This window comes from Carlito syrichta, unplaced genomic scaffold (assembly GCF_000164805.1).
Source record: "Carlito syrichta isolate Samal-C Ts95f unplaced genomic scaffold, Tarsius_syrichta-2.0.1 Scaffold287364, whole genome shotgun sequence".
Taxonomy (NCBI): Eukaryota; Metazoa; Chordata; class Mammalia; order Primates; family Tarsiidae; genus Carlito; species Carlito syrichta.
Genome location: NW_007231460.1, coordinates 136,618 through 149,967, shown reverse-complemented (window position 1 = coordinate 149,967; position 13,350 = coordinate 136,618). Strand labels below are relative to the sequence as shown.

Genomic DNA, 13,350 nt, shown 5'->3' with positions numbered 1-13,350 from the left:
GTACTCCAGTCTGGGCGACAGAGTGAGACTCCAACTCAAAAAACAACAACAACAACAAAACCAAAAATAAAAATAAAATAACAGTGCATTCCAAGAGTCTCCATAAAGGTACTTCTCTGCTACCACCTAGTACCAAGTCTTCAGGGAATGATTCTCACCTGCACCATTTTTTAAAAAAAATTTTAACATTTTATTTATTTATTTTAGCAACCCTCCAATAAGGAAAACTGTCCGTACTACCTAGCAGCGTCCCACTAAAATCTCCATGTGCGACACTAAGCTCTTCCCGGTAGTGAAGTGCCTGCCAAGCTAACAGGACAAACTTCAAGAGGACCCCGGAAAGCAAGCGAGAAGCAGAAAGACACCAGGCAGGTCTCCCTGGGGACAACTGTCAGGCTGCATTTTGGTTAAAAATACCCAACACACCTCTACAGAATAGAGGATAATCCATTACACAAAGAGGAGAGACCAAAAACCCCTACACATTATTCTCTCACAGGATGGTCCAGTGAGCGGCTGAAGCCATAAGAATTTTCAAACATCTCTCGGTGTATGAGAAAAGATGCAATGACGGGAGAACCATCATTCTTGGACTAGGCCTGTAACTTCCATATAACACGTGCAGCCAGAGTAGCAGGTGGAGCCAGAGAAAGGCTCATGTGTGGGAAACCAAACCAACACTCATGCTTTGAAACACAACATCCTGGCCTCTGATGCCCAAGTCTAAGGTGATGGTGTGAACTTCTGTATAAAGGGTGCCCCATAAAACTGAGTAACATTAAAGAGGGTACACACAGTAGCTCAATCAATCCTAAAAGGTGCAGGCAGCATCAGTTGAGCACAGTGGTGCATGCCTATAATCCCAGCTACTCAAGAGGCAGGGTCAGGAGGATCCCTTGAGCCCAGGAGTTCAAGGTTGCAGAGTGCTAGGATCGTGCCACTGCATTCCAGCCTGGGTGACAGAGTGAGACCCTGTCTCTTAAAAAAAAAAAAAAAGTAGCCGGGCTCAGTGGCTCAGCCTGTAATCCCGCGCCTTTGGGAGGCTGAGGTGAGTGGATAGCCTGAGCCCACAGTTCGAGACCCACCTGGGCAGCGAAACTTCATCTCTACAATAAATAAAAAAATCAGCCGGGTATGGTAGCGCATGCCTGTGGTTCCGGTTACTTGGAAGGCTGAGGCAGAAGGATCGTCGGAGCCCAGCAGGTCGAGGCTGCAGTGGCTGGGAGCGGCCACTGCACTCCAGTCTGGGTGACAGAGTGAGACTCCAACTCAAAAAAAAAAAAAAAAGTACAGCACCACCTTCAGCAAGATTCCTTTAGAAAGGGTTTTGACCTATGCCCAAATCCAGGACTTAAGAAGTATGGCTTCTCCCGCTGCCCCTTTTAACCAACACCCAATGCTGGAGCTCACAGAGGCCGAGTCATCAATGTGGCCTGGGGCTAGGGGCCTCTCTGTCCTCTGTACCTGCATATCGCCTCACAAGTCAGAAAAGACTCTTCTATTACGAAAACATGTTTGTGTTCTCAAGAGTGGGTCTGAGTACCAGTGCCAGGGTTGATCCCTGCGAGGCTCTATTGGCACCATGTCAGAGTGCCTGGGCCTTCACTGTCTCCCATTCCTCCTCTGCAAAATGGGCTTAACAGCTAGCACCCCTCAGTCCAGGGGGCAGGTAGTCGAGTCAGACACGGAAGCTCTTAGCACAGTGCCTGGCAGAAGAAGCACTCGATAAGAGCTCATCTTCCTCCTGTGAGGTGGGTGGAGGTGCCAGAAAACAGGGCCTGTGGCTCCTCCCACAACCTCTCCAGAAGCCCCACTGGCTCCTCCAGGATCCCAAACCCTGACATCTCCATGACCCCAGCCCGGTGCTCAATCAGAATGTAGATCTTCTTGAAAATCAAGAACAAGAAAGCCCCAGACTTTTCACCACTCCTACCCACAGCCCAACGATCAGACTTCTCAATTTCACTCCTTATGTGGGGTCTGCCATCCCACAGCTCCTAGTTTCCATCTGCAAAGTCTGTTTCTTTGAATATGGTCTTCCTGCTCGTAGTGCAGCCCGTGGCTGGGGCACGCTTTCAGCACTGGCACAAACTGACCAAACTTCTCGGAAAGTGTCCTTCTAGTTTCTGAAATGGTGTCCACAGTCACCCATCTTCTGAGTCAGGCTCATTGCCGACCCAATTCTTCACTTTCCAAGTGACCTAACCCTAAGCCTAAAAGGCCAAAATAGTGTCTGAACTAAAACATTCGCATTTACCAACTATTCTCTAATTAATTCAATCCATTCTAAGAGCCCTTGAGAGAAAAAGTAGACTCTACTTTAAATACCCACTGGTCAATAGCCTGGTGTCATCCCAGCTATTAAAAACAGCCAAGAAGGGAAAGAATGGGGAGAAGAATGGAGAAAGAGGAATGTGGGGCAGGGTGTGGGCAAGGAGAGAGCAAGCCTGGGTGGACAAGCAGCAAGGACGGGCCAAGAGCTCACGGCCTAGGTCCAGATACACCGCAGGGTGTGCCTGTGGCTCACCTGCCACTGCAGCCGTCTTCTCACCAAGAAGCCTGGTCTGGCTGCCTGGGATGACCTGGAGGTCAGTGTTCTCAGGGGACTGTGGCAGGTTCTGGGCTCGGGTAGCCAGGAGCGCATTGAGGTACTGCAGCCGGGTGACCTGGAGAACAGAAAGTGTTACCTGGCAGGTGCAATTTATGATGCAAGATGCAGAAGGTAGGCTCGAGAGGACACACCATGCCAGACAGAACAAAGGAAGACCTTTAAGCTAGTTAAGTGCGGAGAAAAATAGCTGAGCCAAGTGTTTTTAAGACTTCCAATTGAAAACTGGGTACAGAGGCCCAGAAATAGGACCAGACCACCAGCAGTCAGCAGGACCTCCAGGGAGCCAAGGCCTGTCCTTCGGGGCAAGTGCAGGGCCTTGCTCTAGGCAGTCTTGAGCCAGCCAGTGTGGTCCTTAGAGACACAAAACCGGCTAAAGCCAGCAGCCATGAGCAGCCAGGCAGTCACCTTAATGAGTTGCAGGTCAGAAAGGGCCCTCACGGTGTAGTCAGGACAATACGTAGACGAACGGGTGCCATCGGCTGGCTCGGGCTGCAGGTCATGGCAGATGAGCTGGAGCGAAGACACTGGGGACTGATGAACTATCAAAAGAACAATCAGTGACACCAGAAAGCAGGGTAAGGAACTGGGCAGCTCCCCACCCTGGTGGGGACAACCGCACAGCCTCAAGACCCACCCCAAAAATCACCCTTGCAAGGGAATGTGAGTAGAAACTTGGAAGAGAATGGTGAGCACTCCTGGGAAAGGTACTGCGGAAATGGAGGTGAAAAGCAAAGGTAAGCAATGAAGAAATGCTGCCCCTCCCTCTCAGGAGCCCAGGATGAGAAACACTCTTGTAGGGTATGGGCGCTGGTGGAAGGAGGCAGCTAGATCCTGGGCACTAAGGGGTGAAGTGACAAGGGGGTGGGCAGACTCTGCAAGCATGACCCCAGTCCTCACTCCAGCAGGGGCCACAGCTCACCCGAGGACGGCACCGTCAGGGCAGACACGCCATAGTAGGTGAAGGCCCCGTTCTCAAACTTCAGGCCCTCCTTCCCGATCTCTACTTCAACCCTGCCCTGGGAGGGAGGAGAGGCAGAGAGAGAAACAGATGTGGACAGATTATCTTTCCTGTCAGAAGAGAGTGCAAAGAGAAACCAACAAGCATAATTATTCAGTAGCAAGGGTAGGTATCTGCACGCCTCTGCTCCCCACCTCTTCTCACAGACCCTTCCCTAGTCTCTGAGGAAGTGGAGGCTCCAGGCAAGGGACGCCACAGTCACCTGCAAGATAAGGATGAAGTAATCCACTGGCTGGCTGCGCTGGTACAGGTAATGGTGTGCAGCCAGGCGGTTGCTCTCGTCAAACCTCACTTCCTGGTTGACGCTGGGGTGCTTCAGCAGGTGCAGCAGGACCTTCTCGGAGATTCGCAATGGGCTGAATACATCCACTTCTGCGCCACGGGGGACAAAAGGGACACTGTCCACTGGGGCCAGAGTGGCCTGATGTCTGTTGCGCACCTGGGCTCTTCTGGGGTGCCTCATGAGTGGCCAGGCCTCCACACCACAGCATGAGACAGCTGGGTGGGGCATATCACCCCTGCCCGGCTGAGGCTCCCTGGCTGTGGCTTCCTAAGGTGGCACCAGGTGGCCCTGCTCTCAGCCGCCTGGCAGAGAGGAGCACAGAAATCCTCCTCGAGACTCTCCTGCTTAGTAGGAACAGGAAGCAGAGTCCGTGTCGGCCCTGGGTGGTCTCCTGACCCACTGGACGGTGAGCGAGAGCGGGGGCAAGGACCACCCTTCCCCCTCACCTCGGGAAAGGAAGCGCTGGGTGGCCAAGAGCAGCTGAGGCGAGATTTTTACTTTGTATTCATCGTCAGACACCTTGAACAAGGAGAATTCCTCCTTCCGCTTAAGGGGGGCAATCAGAGAAAGTGGCTTCTTCCTCACCATAGCGTCTCCTGAGGAGTTAAGAAGATAGTGTGTCAAATCAAGTGGCCATGCTGCCCGTGCCTTCCTCCCAAGATCAGCAGATTCTCAAGGGAGACGGTATCAGAGCCCCAGGGACACACCTTCGGCCCTACTCCCTCCACAGCACCTGGCTATCATTCCCACCACACAGTAATCTTGGTACCCAGGAAAGAAGGAGCAGCAGCCCACATTCCAGATGTGTTGAGGAAGTGGGGAAGGGACTGCCCCTTCCCTGCTTTGGAGCAGGCTGAAGAGAACGCTGAGATGATAGCAAAGCAGCTTATAAGAAGACAACAGGAGTGGATTGCCTGAGCCCATGGGTTCGAGTCCCGGCTGGGCAACTTGGCGAGACCTCATCTCTACAATAAGTCAAAAAATCAGCCGGGTGTGGTAGCGCATGCCTGTAATTCCGGCTACTCGGAAGGCTGAGGTGGCAGGATCACCAGAGCCCAGCAGGTCGAGGCTGCGGTGGCCGGGAATGGCCACTGCACTCCAGTCTGGGCAAGAGTGAGACTCCAACTCAAAAAAAAAAAAAAAAGAGCCGGGCTCGGTGGCTCAGTCTGTAATCCCGCGCCTTTGGGAGCCCGCGGGTTCAAGACCCGCCTGGGCAGGCGAGACCTCATCTCTACAATAAAATCAAAAAATTAGCTGAGTGTGGTTGCACGCGCCTGTAATTCCAGCTACTCGGAAGACTGAGGCGGAAGGATCGCTGGAGCCCAGCAGGTCGAGGTTGCGGTGGTCGGGAGCAGCCACTGCACTCCAGTCTGGGTGACAGAGTGAGACTCCAACTCAAAAAAAAAAAAAAAAAAAAAAAAGAAGACAACAGACCTCCCTGACTATTATGAGACCGCTCACTGGAAAGCATGCATTTGAAGATTATTGGTGCACAATGGCAGCAGATAACCTGAGGACCCCAGTCTATGGCAATCTCAGGAACTGCAATAAAAATGCTGCATCTGGAAAATGACATGTGGGTAAAGCCTTACACTCGAAAGCACATGAGGTGGGTAGTCATCAATCATGGGCTTGCCCTGCACACCCAGCCATCATCCTAAGAAGCAGATACTTCTAAGTTACAACTAAGATACTTCTAAGATACAACCAAGATGACTCCCCAGTGTCATCTACTTTGAGAGGACTCTTGGTGGTAAAGAATAGATTAAGATGCTTCTGTAATGTATCAGAGAAACTGAAAACAAAAGCACCAAGGGGTGGGCATGGTGGCTTATACCTATAATCCCAACACTTTGGGAGGCCAAGGCAAGAAGATTGCCTGAGTCCAGGAGTTCGAGACTAGCCTGGACAATACGACAAGTTCCTGTCTCTACAATAAATCAGAAAATTAGCCAGGTGTGGTGGTGTGCACCTGTCATCCTAGCTACTTGGACAGCTGAGGTGTAAGGATCACTTGAGTCATGATCGTGCAACTACACTCCAGCCTGGGTGACAGAGTGAGATTCTGACTCAAAAAACAAAAGCAAAAACAAGCCAGGCGTGGTGGCTCATGCCTGTAATCCCAGCACTTTGGGAGGCAGAGGCAAGAGTCCTGAGCCCAGGGGTTTAAGACCAGCCTGGGCAACTTGGTGAGACCTTATCTCTACAAAAAAAATTTTTTTAAATTAGCCAGGTGTGGCGGTGCACATCTGTAGTTTGGGCTACTTGGAAGATTGAGGTGGAAGGACTGACTGAGCCCAGCAGGTTGAGGCTGCAGTGGCCGTGATCACAGCACTCTAGCCTGGGGGACAGAGTGAGAGTCTGACTCACAAAGAACAAAAAATCCCCCCCAAATAAAAGCACCTAGGGAGACAGAAGAATAGAAAAGGTCCATGAAGGGCAGAGGCTTCTGAGGAGAAGCAAACAGGACACCACTAATGAAGCCCCAAGCAAGCCCTGGGTCTGCAAGGCTATGGCTCAAACAGGCTACCATGGCTTGCATAGAGGGGGTCCCTTGCCAGTGCCCACACAGGGCTAAGGAGAAGAGGGCCTGGCTGAGGATCCAGCTTGTTTCCAGCAGCCTGGAGACGCACTGGCCTCTATACAACACAGCCCTCAGGAAGCCTGAAGGACCAGTCAAGGCAGAGAACAGCCAGCAGCCAAAACTCACGGTAATCCTCCGACTCATCCAGGATCTCGGACTTGATGATCTCCTCAATGACGTCCTCCAGGGTGACCAGGCCCAGGACCTCATAGAAGGGGTCGCCCTCGCCTTCGTTGTTCACCTTCTGTACAATGGCCAGGTGGGACTTTCCTGTGAGGGGAGGTCAGTTATGGAACAGCTTGCTGGGGTCCTCCCATTTCTCTGAGTCTCCCTGGGCACAAACCCACCAAAAGGACAGAAGCCAACGTTCATATTCTCGTAACGTGCCAGGCACTAGACCAGACTCCTTTCCTAGGGTTTTACTTGGGGCTCTCCATGTGCTTCTGAGGATTAGCCTTAGTTTACACACAACAAAGACAGCATTTCAGAGATGGTGCTCATTGCACAAGTCCCCCAAGGTGGAGAAAGGCAGCCAGGGATCCAGCCCCAGGTCTATGCAACCCCAAACCATGGATGTGGGTCAGACAAGGAAGCACCCGGTGGAGAACACAAACGCCTCCCCCAGCAACCACACTACAGACACTTGCTGACAAGGGCATGGACTCCAGAAAAGCAGTCTCCCCAGGGGCAACCTACATGTGGAAGCCCAGCAGGGTCACCCAGCCTGACTCTCCACTGGAGGTCTTCCTATTTCTGAAAGTTGCCCTGCAGGAAGTTCTCATCTAGTATGAAGATCAATGGGGACTGGCCACTTCATGGAGCAACAGGCAGAACTCTCCACTGCGCTCTCGTGTCTCTTTCTGTTAGTTTCCTGTTTGGTTGGTTTGTTTAGTGAGGAAAGGTAAGTTTGAAAAAAGCCCAAGTCTCAGAGTATTGGAGAATGCTGGGGAAGTTTCAGGAATTTACTCTGCAACAGGTAAGTCCTTTTCATCCTGCAATCTTTAGACTTACTTGTCTGAGACAGAATGCAAGCCACCTATGTAACTTAAAATCTCTGAATAGACACACACACACAAATAAATAAAAAGAGGTAAAATTAAGTTTAGTGATATGATGTAAGTAATCCAATATAGTCAAAATATCATTTCAACACGGAATCAATGTAAGAACTATTTTACCTTTCATTTGCACTAAACCTCTGAAATCCGGTGTGTGTTTTACACTTACAGAACATCTTGATTCACACTTGCCACCTTTCAGGTGTGCCACAGCCACAAGTGGCTGCTCAACAGGGTTGTACAGGTCTAGGATAAGGAGCTCAGAGCAATCCCTCCCAACCGTGCCCTTCTTTGCTGCTAGTAAAACAGTGAGCGGTAAAAGCCTGGCCTGGACTTGCATGTGAAGGGGTGTACTTGTTTCAAGAATCTTTTGGGAAATAAAAAAATCAAGTTCATATCTTTGTGTGAATGCTACTTGACATATTGCAGATTTAATTAAACAAAGTACCATTCTTCAGGATGTGTTCATAGCCTTGGTCAAAAATGAAAGGTGGAAATGACCACATTATGTTGTTTCCCCTCTTTCTAGTAGGAAAAGGCCAGTGGTCCCTGGAGACTCCACTCAGTCTGGCTGAGCCAATGGCACTGAATCAGAGTGCCATGTTTCTAGCTGCCTTCTAACCCTCTGTGCTGGTGCTGGGTACAAGGGCCATGGCCACCCTACCACAGAATACAAACCCATCAGGCCAGATCAGGAAGGCCAAGGGCAAGACACGTGGTCTTGGTCAGCAGTTTTTGGATTTAGGAACCAAATCCCAGTATCTAAATGGTTGCCTCCTAGCAGAGAGGCTTTATGCTGCCAAAGTCAGTTGCTTTGGCAAGTTAGCTACAGGAAGAAACTAACTCCTCCTCTGCTTTTAAACTTCCTGGAATAGTCACACATTTCTCTGTAACCTGTCACACTGGGGTGATTCAATAATGAACAGAAGAAAGCAGAGTCCCAGGAAGATCACCCAGAACAGTGCTTGTGCAATTTCATCTCAAGACAGAATGTCTGAAGGGTCCAGAAGGAAGCAAAGCAAGCAGTAGGGGTCATAGAGCAAGGACAGCTGGAAGTGTTCGAGTCCACTCCTCATCTGACAGGCCCAGCCACCTGCCTGGAACCACTAGCATGGGTGCCTGTGTACACCCAGCTCTATGAAGCCACAGGCTGGTGCCATGGTGCCTCTGGCCAATGTCAACCAAAAAGTTCTGGAAAAGCTCTACGGAGCAGACTTGAGGGTGCTCCAGTCATCTGGATGCTCAAGTATCCTTTTACAATGCCTCATTTCTAGTATATTCTTATTAATGCAGCAGAGTCTAATTCCGTCTGCCTTCTCTCTTTAGTTTTCTAAAGCAACTGGGTGAGTACTATGAGAAAGAGAAAAGTAATAAACACTCCTCACGGCTGTCCGGGAATGTCAGACTCTTCTGCGTTGTGGCAATCAACTGGCTTCCAACAGATAGTAAACCAGACCTTGGTTTAAAGCAGAGACTCTGACAAGTATGCCTACCCTAATCCTTGCTTTGGCTAAATACCCTTGAATCGTCTCACTGGAGGTTGACAAAGAAGGCAGGGATAAATGGCTGTACAGAAAATACCCACAGTCCCTGACTTAATGATTTTTTGACTTTATGCTGGTGTAAAAGCAATAAGCACCTGAGCCTGCAGGTTTGAGACCCACTTGGGCAACTTGGCAAGACCTCGTCTCTACAATAAATAAAAAATTGGATTTTGCCCAACTGTAGGCTAATATAAGTGTCCTGAGCACATTTAAGGTAGGACAGGCTAAGCTATATTTAGTATGTTAGGTGTATTTATTAGATGCCCTTTTGAATAACGATATTTTCAAATTCAATGGGTTTATCAAAATGCAATCCCACTGTAAGTCGAGGAGCACTTGTACAAATTACTATACCTCCAAAGCCCTCATGCTTCCTGGTGATGTCTGCACAATGCTTGCACAAAATAACTGGTGTGTCATCTTGAGTTTGTACTGAGGGACCTCACACTGGGAAGGTACCTCTCTCCCACACTACAAAGTTCCCCACCACAAGGAGCAAAAGGAACAGAGGCTGGAATGGTAGTTGTTGAGATGCCAGGGACTCCAGCTCCAGAAAATTCAGAGGGTACCACCACCCCATACATTTGGCAGAGAGACAGGAAGGGAATCAATTTTTATTTTTAAGTTGGGGACTCACTCTGTCGCCCAGGCTGGAGTGCAGTAGCATGATCACTGCTCACTACAGCCTCAGCCTCCTGGGCTCAGGCAATCCTTCTGCCTCAGCCTCCCAAGTAGCTGGGATTATAAGCACGTGCCACCACACCTGGATAATTTTATTTTTTTACAGAAATGAGGTATTGCTATGCTGCCCAGTTTCAAACTCCTGAGCTCAAGCAATCCTCCTGCCTTGGCCTCCCAAAGTGTTGGAATTACTGGTGCGAGCCATCGCCAGGGAACTGATTTTTAAAACCTCACATGAGGCTGGGTGTGGTGATTCATCCTGTAATCCCAGCACTGTGGGAGGTCTAGGTGAAAGGACTGCCTGAGCCCAGGGGTTCAAGACCAGCCTGGGCAACTTGGTGAGACCTCGTCTCTCCAATAAATCACAAAAACTAGTTGGGCGCGGTGGCGTGCGACTGCAGTTCCAGCTACTCGGAAGGCTGAAGCAGAAGGATCACCTAAGCCCAGCAGGTCAAGGCTGAGGTGGCCGTGAGTGTGCCACTGTACTCCAGCTTGGGCGACAGAGTGAGACTCCAACACAAAAATAAACAAGAAACACACATAAAAAAAACCCTCACGTGCACAAAGACTGCAATATGCCCTTTGTTCATAAGCAGAGGAAAGCCTAAGGAGGTCAGGACAAAAAGGGGTTTAACAAAGAAAAATAAAGATATCTGCCGAAGGGTTGACCTGAACTACAGAAGCAGGAAAAGCTCCAGAATGTCACCGGAAAGAGACGGCTATTGGACCTGAAAATGGCCCTTACTCATCACAGGAACGAGGATGCCAGGGGGCTAAAAGGTTCCCCATTCAACTTCCAGGCTCCAAAAACCTCCCCACTGGCTTCTAGAAGGGGACTTGATCCCCACATCGTCTGGCATCAGGCCGCTTGAAACCTGGACCTCCAGAGCTGCTAGGAGACCACCCAAAGCAGGAGCAGCCTGTACCATGGCCTTCCCTCTCGAATTTCCTTCCTATAAATATTTCAACCTACAATTCACCCTAAACCTGCTTAACTCGACCATCTTAAAACCAAAGAGCAGAAGGCCTTCTCCTGCCCCCACGTAATCTGCCAGTCACTGACCTTGCCCTGAACATCACAACCAGCTTCTAAGCTTTTCCCTTAAGTTTCGTTCCAGCAAAGCTCCACCGGGGGGAGGGAGGATCTACGTTAGCTCTCCTACACCCACGTCTCAACCATTCCCCAAATCGCTCCCCAGCCATGGCACCAATCTGCTCTTGCGAAGGTCAAGGGCACCCTGGTTGCTTGCCCTCTCTCCTGCCACTCGCCTTCTCTTGGAAAGCGAGCTCTTTCCATAGCTTCCAGGACAGTGCGTATGCCTGGTGCTCCTCCTCCCGTGGTGTTCTCGCCTCTTCTTGGCAACTTTTCCTTGGGTTCCCCTGCCCCTAACAAGCTTGTGCTCCTCAGGGGTTCAGGCTGTCTGCTTTAGTCCTGTGGCCTGAGGGGCCACTTGTGTTCTCTCATTTGCATTTCACATCAGCCACCGGTGAGGAGTTTGCCTCTTGGGACAGACACAAATTCCAATGTCTGAGGCAAACTCACCTGCTCCCCAGCCCTTAGGAAAGGCAACAGACAACACAGAAGCCTGGGCCTCATTCCCAGCTCCTCCCTCCTGCTCCATGGTCCCTTGGTCAACCACCAAATCTTCCCAGTTCCACCCTCTAATGCCCTCTTGGGTCCCCTCTCCAGGCCCACGGTGCAACTTTGTTCAGGCTATCATCACAACTCATCTGGATCCCTCTCACCGCTGGTCTCCCTGCTCTGATGTCTACCTCAGTCCTGGTCTATAAAAACAACTCAGATAATGCCACTATCTGCTCACAACCCTGCTGACCAAGTCCAAGCCCATCACACAGCATACATGCTCCTGTGGGCCCACCCTGCCTCCAGGCTCCTTCCCAATCAACAGACAGCTACATTTAAATTTTTCCCAACTGGGATCCCCAAAAGCCCCGAGCCAGGCTCACCTGTCACATCTGACCGTGGCAGTGAAGATCCTGACACTAAGGGTTTGGAAAATAAAAGATGGCTTTCAATGGCGTCGCCCTGAACAACACAACCAACTTCTAAGCTTTTCCTTTAAGTTTCGTGCCAGCAGGCCAACCCTCCCACTCACCACCCACGCCCAGGGACTACACAAGTCCAGTAGAAGCAAGACACTAGAGCGAGCTTTTTCTTAAGGAACCTAGAAATGTGAGTGCTTAGAACACCAAAGGGATAGCTGTGGTCTCCCACTCTTCCCCTAAAAAGGAGAAAGTCTGGATGAAATGGAAGCTGCATTTCCAAGTTCACCCCCCTGCTCCTAAGCTACCAACCCCCATCTATCAGCAGAACCCGCTCAGGAGTGATGACAGCCCTGCTAGCCACAAGCATTCAGCATGTGTGTGTCAGGCACTGTCTAAAGTGCTTGTCTCCATCCTTGTCTCTTATCACTGACAGCTGAGGACCTTGAGCCATGAGAGGCTGAGCAGCCCTCCCAGGGCCTAGAAGTAGGCAGGGACTAGATAGAACCCACTCTGCTGACTCCAGGGCTACAGCTGGCCATGCCAGAAGAACCACCACTTACTCAACAGCTCAAGCAGCCCAGATGGAGTACTTACCACCAGGAGGCCCAGTCTGCACCCCACCCCAGTATCCCTCCCCAGAGCAGGCTGCTAAGCTGTGTCCTAGGGAAACAGCCAGGAGTACCCAAGAGCATAACAGAACAGTTGGAGCTGCCACCCAAATCTCCCACCCACTCCTGAGCTGTAGTAATTTAGCACCCAGCAAGGACTGAGGGAGATGACAATGCTCAGTGCAGGAGTAACAGTCATCACCACAAAGCCTGGCTTCCTGCATTGTCTGTCCAAGGGCTCCAGAGCACTTCCCATGTGGACTTGAGCCAGGAGACTTCCCTGCTGCCAGGAATACCAGGGGGCTTTACCAATGCTCAGTCTCACAACAGGTAGCCTTTAGGATGGAGGACATCCAGCTCCCTAGGGTGCCACCATCCCCATTCTGCAAGAGTTTAGGTGTGAGAAGCGTGGTTGGTGAACAAGATGCATGTGTCAAGTGCAGTGGGGCATCCCCAAAGCTAAAGACAGAGAGGACTGCAGAAGAAACTGCACCTTTCCACTCAGAGGGCCTCACTGCTTTAGCCTTCAACCTCAGAACTGCTCAAATAGGCCAGGATGAAAGGAAGGCTAAAATGTGGAGTTAAGGGGGAACTTGAGAGACCTTACTAGAAAAGAGAGATAAAGGAAGATGGGGGTGGATTAAATCAGCATCCACAAAGTTGCTTTTGATGAAAGCAAAGTGAAAGTTTCCTCCATACCTGTAGGAAAATATTTAGGAATCATTCAGTTGTTTGTCACAAGGTCAGGGTCCTGAACATGCCCTGGAAACATCACAGGTCCAGTCAATTTGTTACTATGTGTGTGCAGATAACAGAGTCCAGACACCTGGAGACTATCTTCTTTCCCATGTTCTTTTAGTTTCTATCCAAGAGTTTGGACCTGCTACAAAGCCAAGCACACAGAAACAGTCTGGAAGAGGGAAACAGCGGTGGGGGGGGGGGGGTAGGGCCAAAGG

General features: G+C 50.4%; 1 protein-coding gene across 1 annotated transcript in view; it reads right to left on the bottom strand.

Moving 5' to 3' along the window:
- CNNM4 (cyclin and CBS domain divalent metal cation transport mediator 4) overlaps positions 1–13,350 on the bottom strand; it is a 68,808-nt gene that overhangs the window by 3,758 nt on the left and 51,700 nt on the right. The window contains exons 6-11 of the mRNA XM_021709825.1: positions 6,623–6,766; positions 4,359–4,508; positions 3,832–4,001; positions 3,531–3,627; positions 3,017–3,150; positions 2,528–2,666 (exon numbers count right to left, since the gene is read on the bottom strand). Coding sequence (XP_021565500.1) covers positions 2,528–2,666; positions 3,017–3,150; positions 3,531–3,627; positions 3,832–4,001; positions 4,359–4,508; positions 6,623–6,766 — 834 coding nt within the window. The remainder of the gene's footprint in view (positions 1–2,527; positions 2,667–3,016; positions 3,151–3,530; positions 3,628–3,831; positions 4,002–4,358; positions 4,509–6,622; positions 6,767–13,350) is intronic.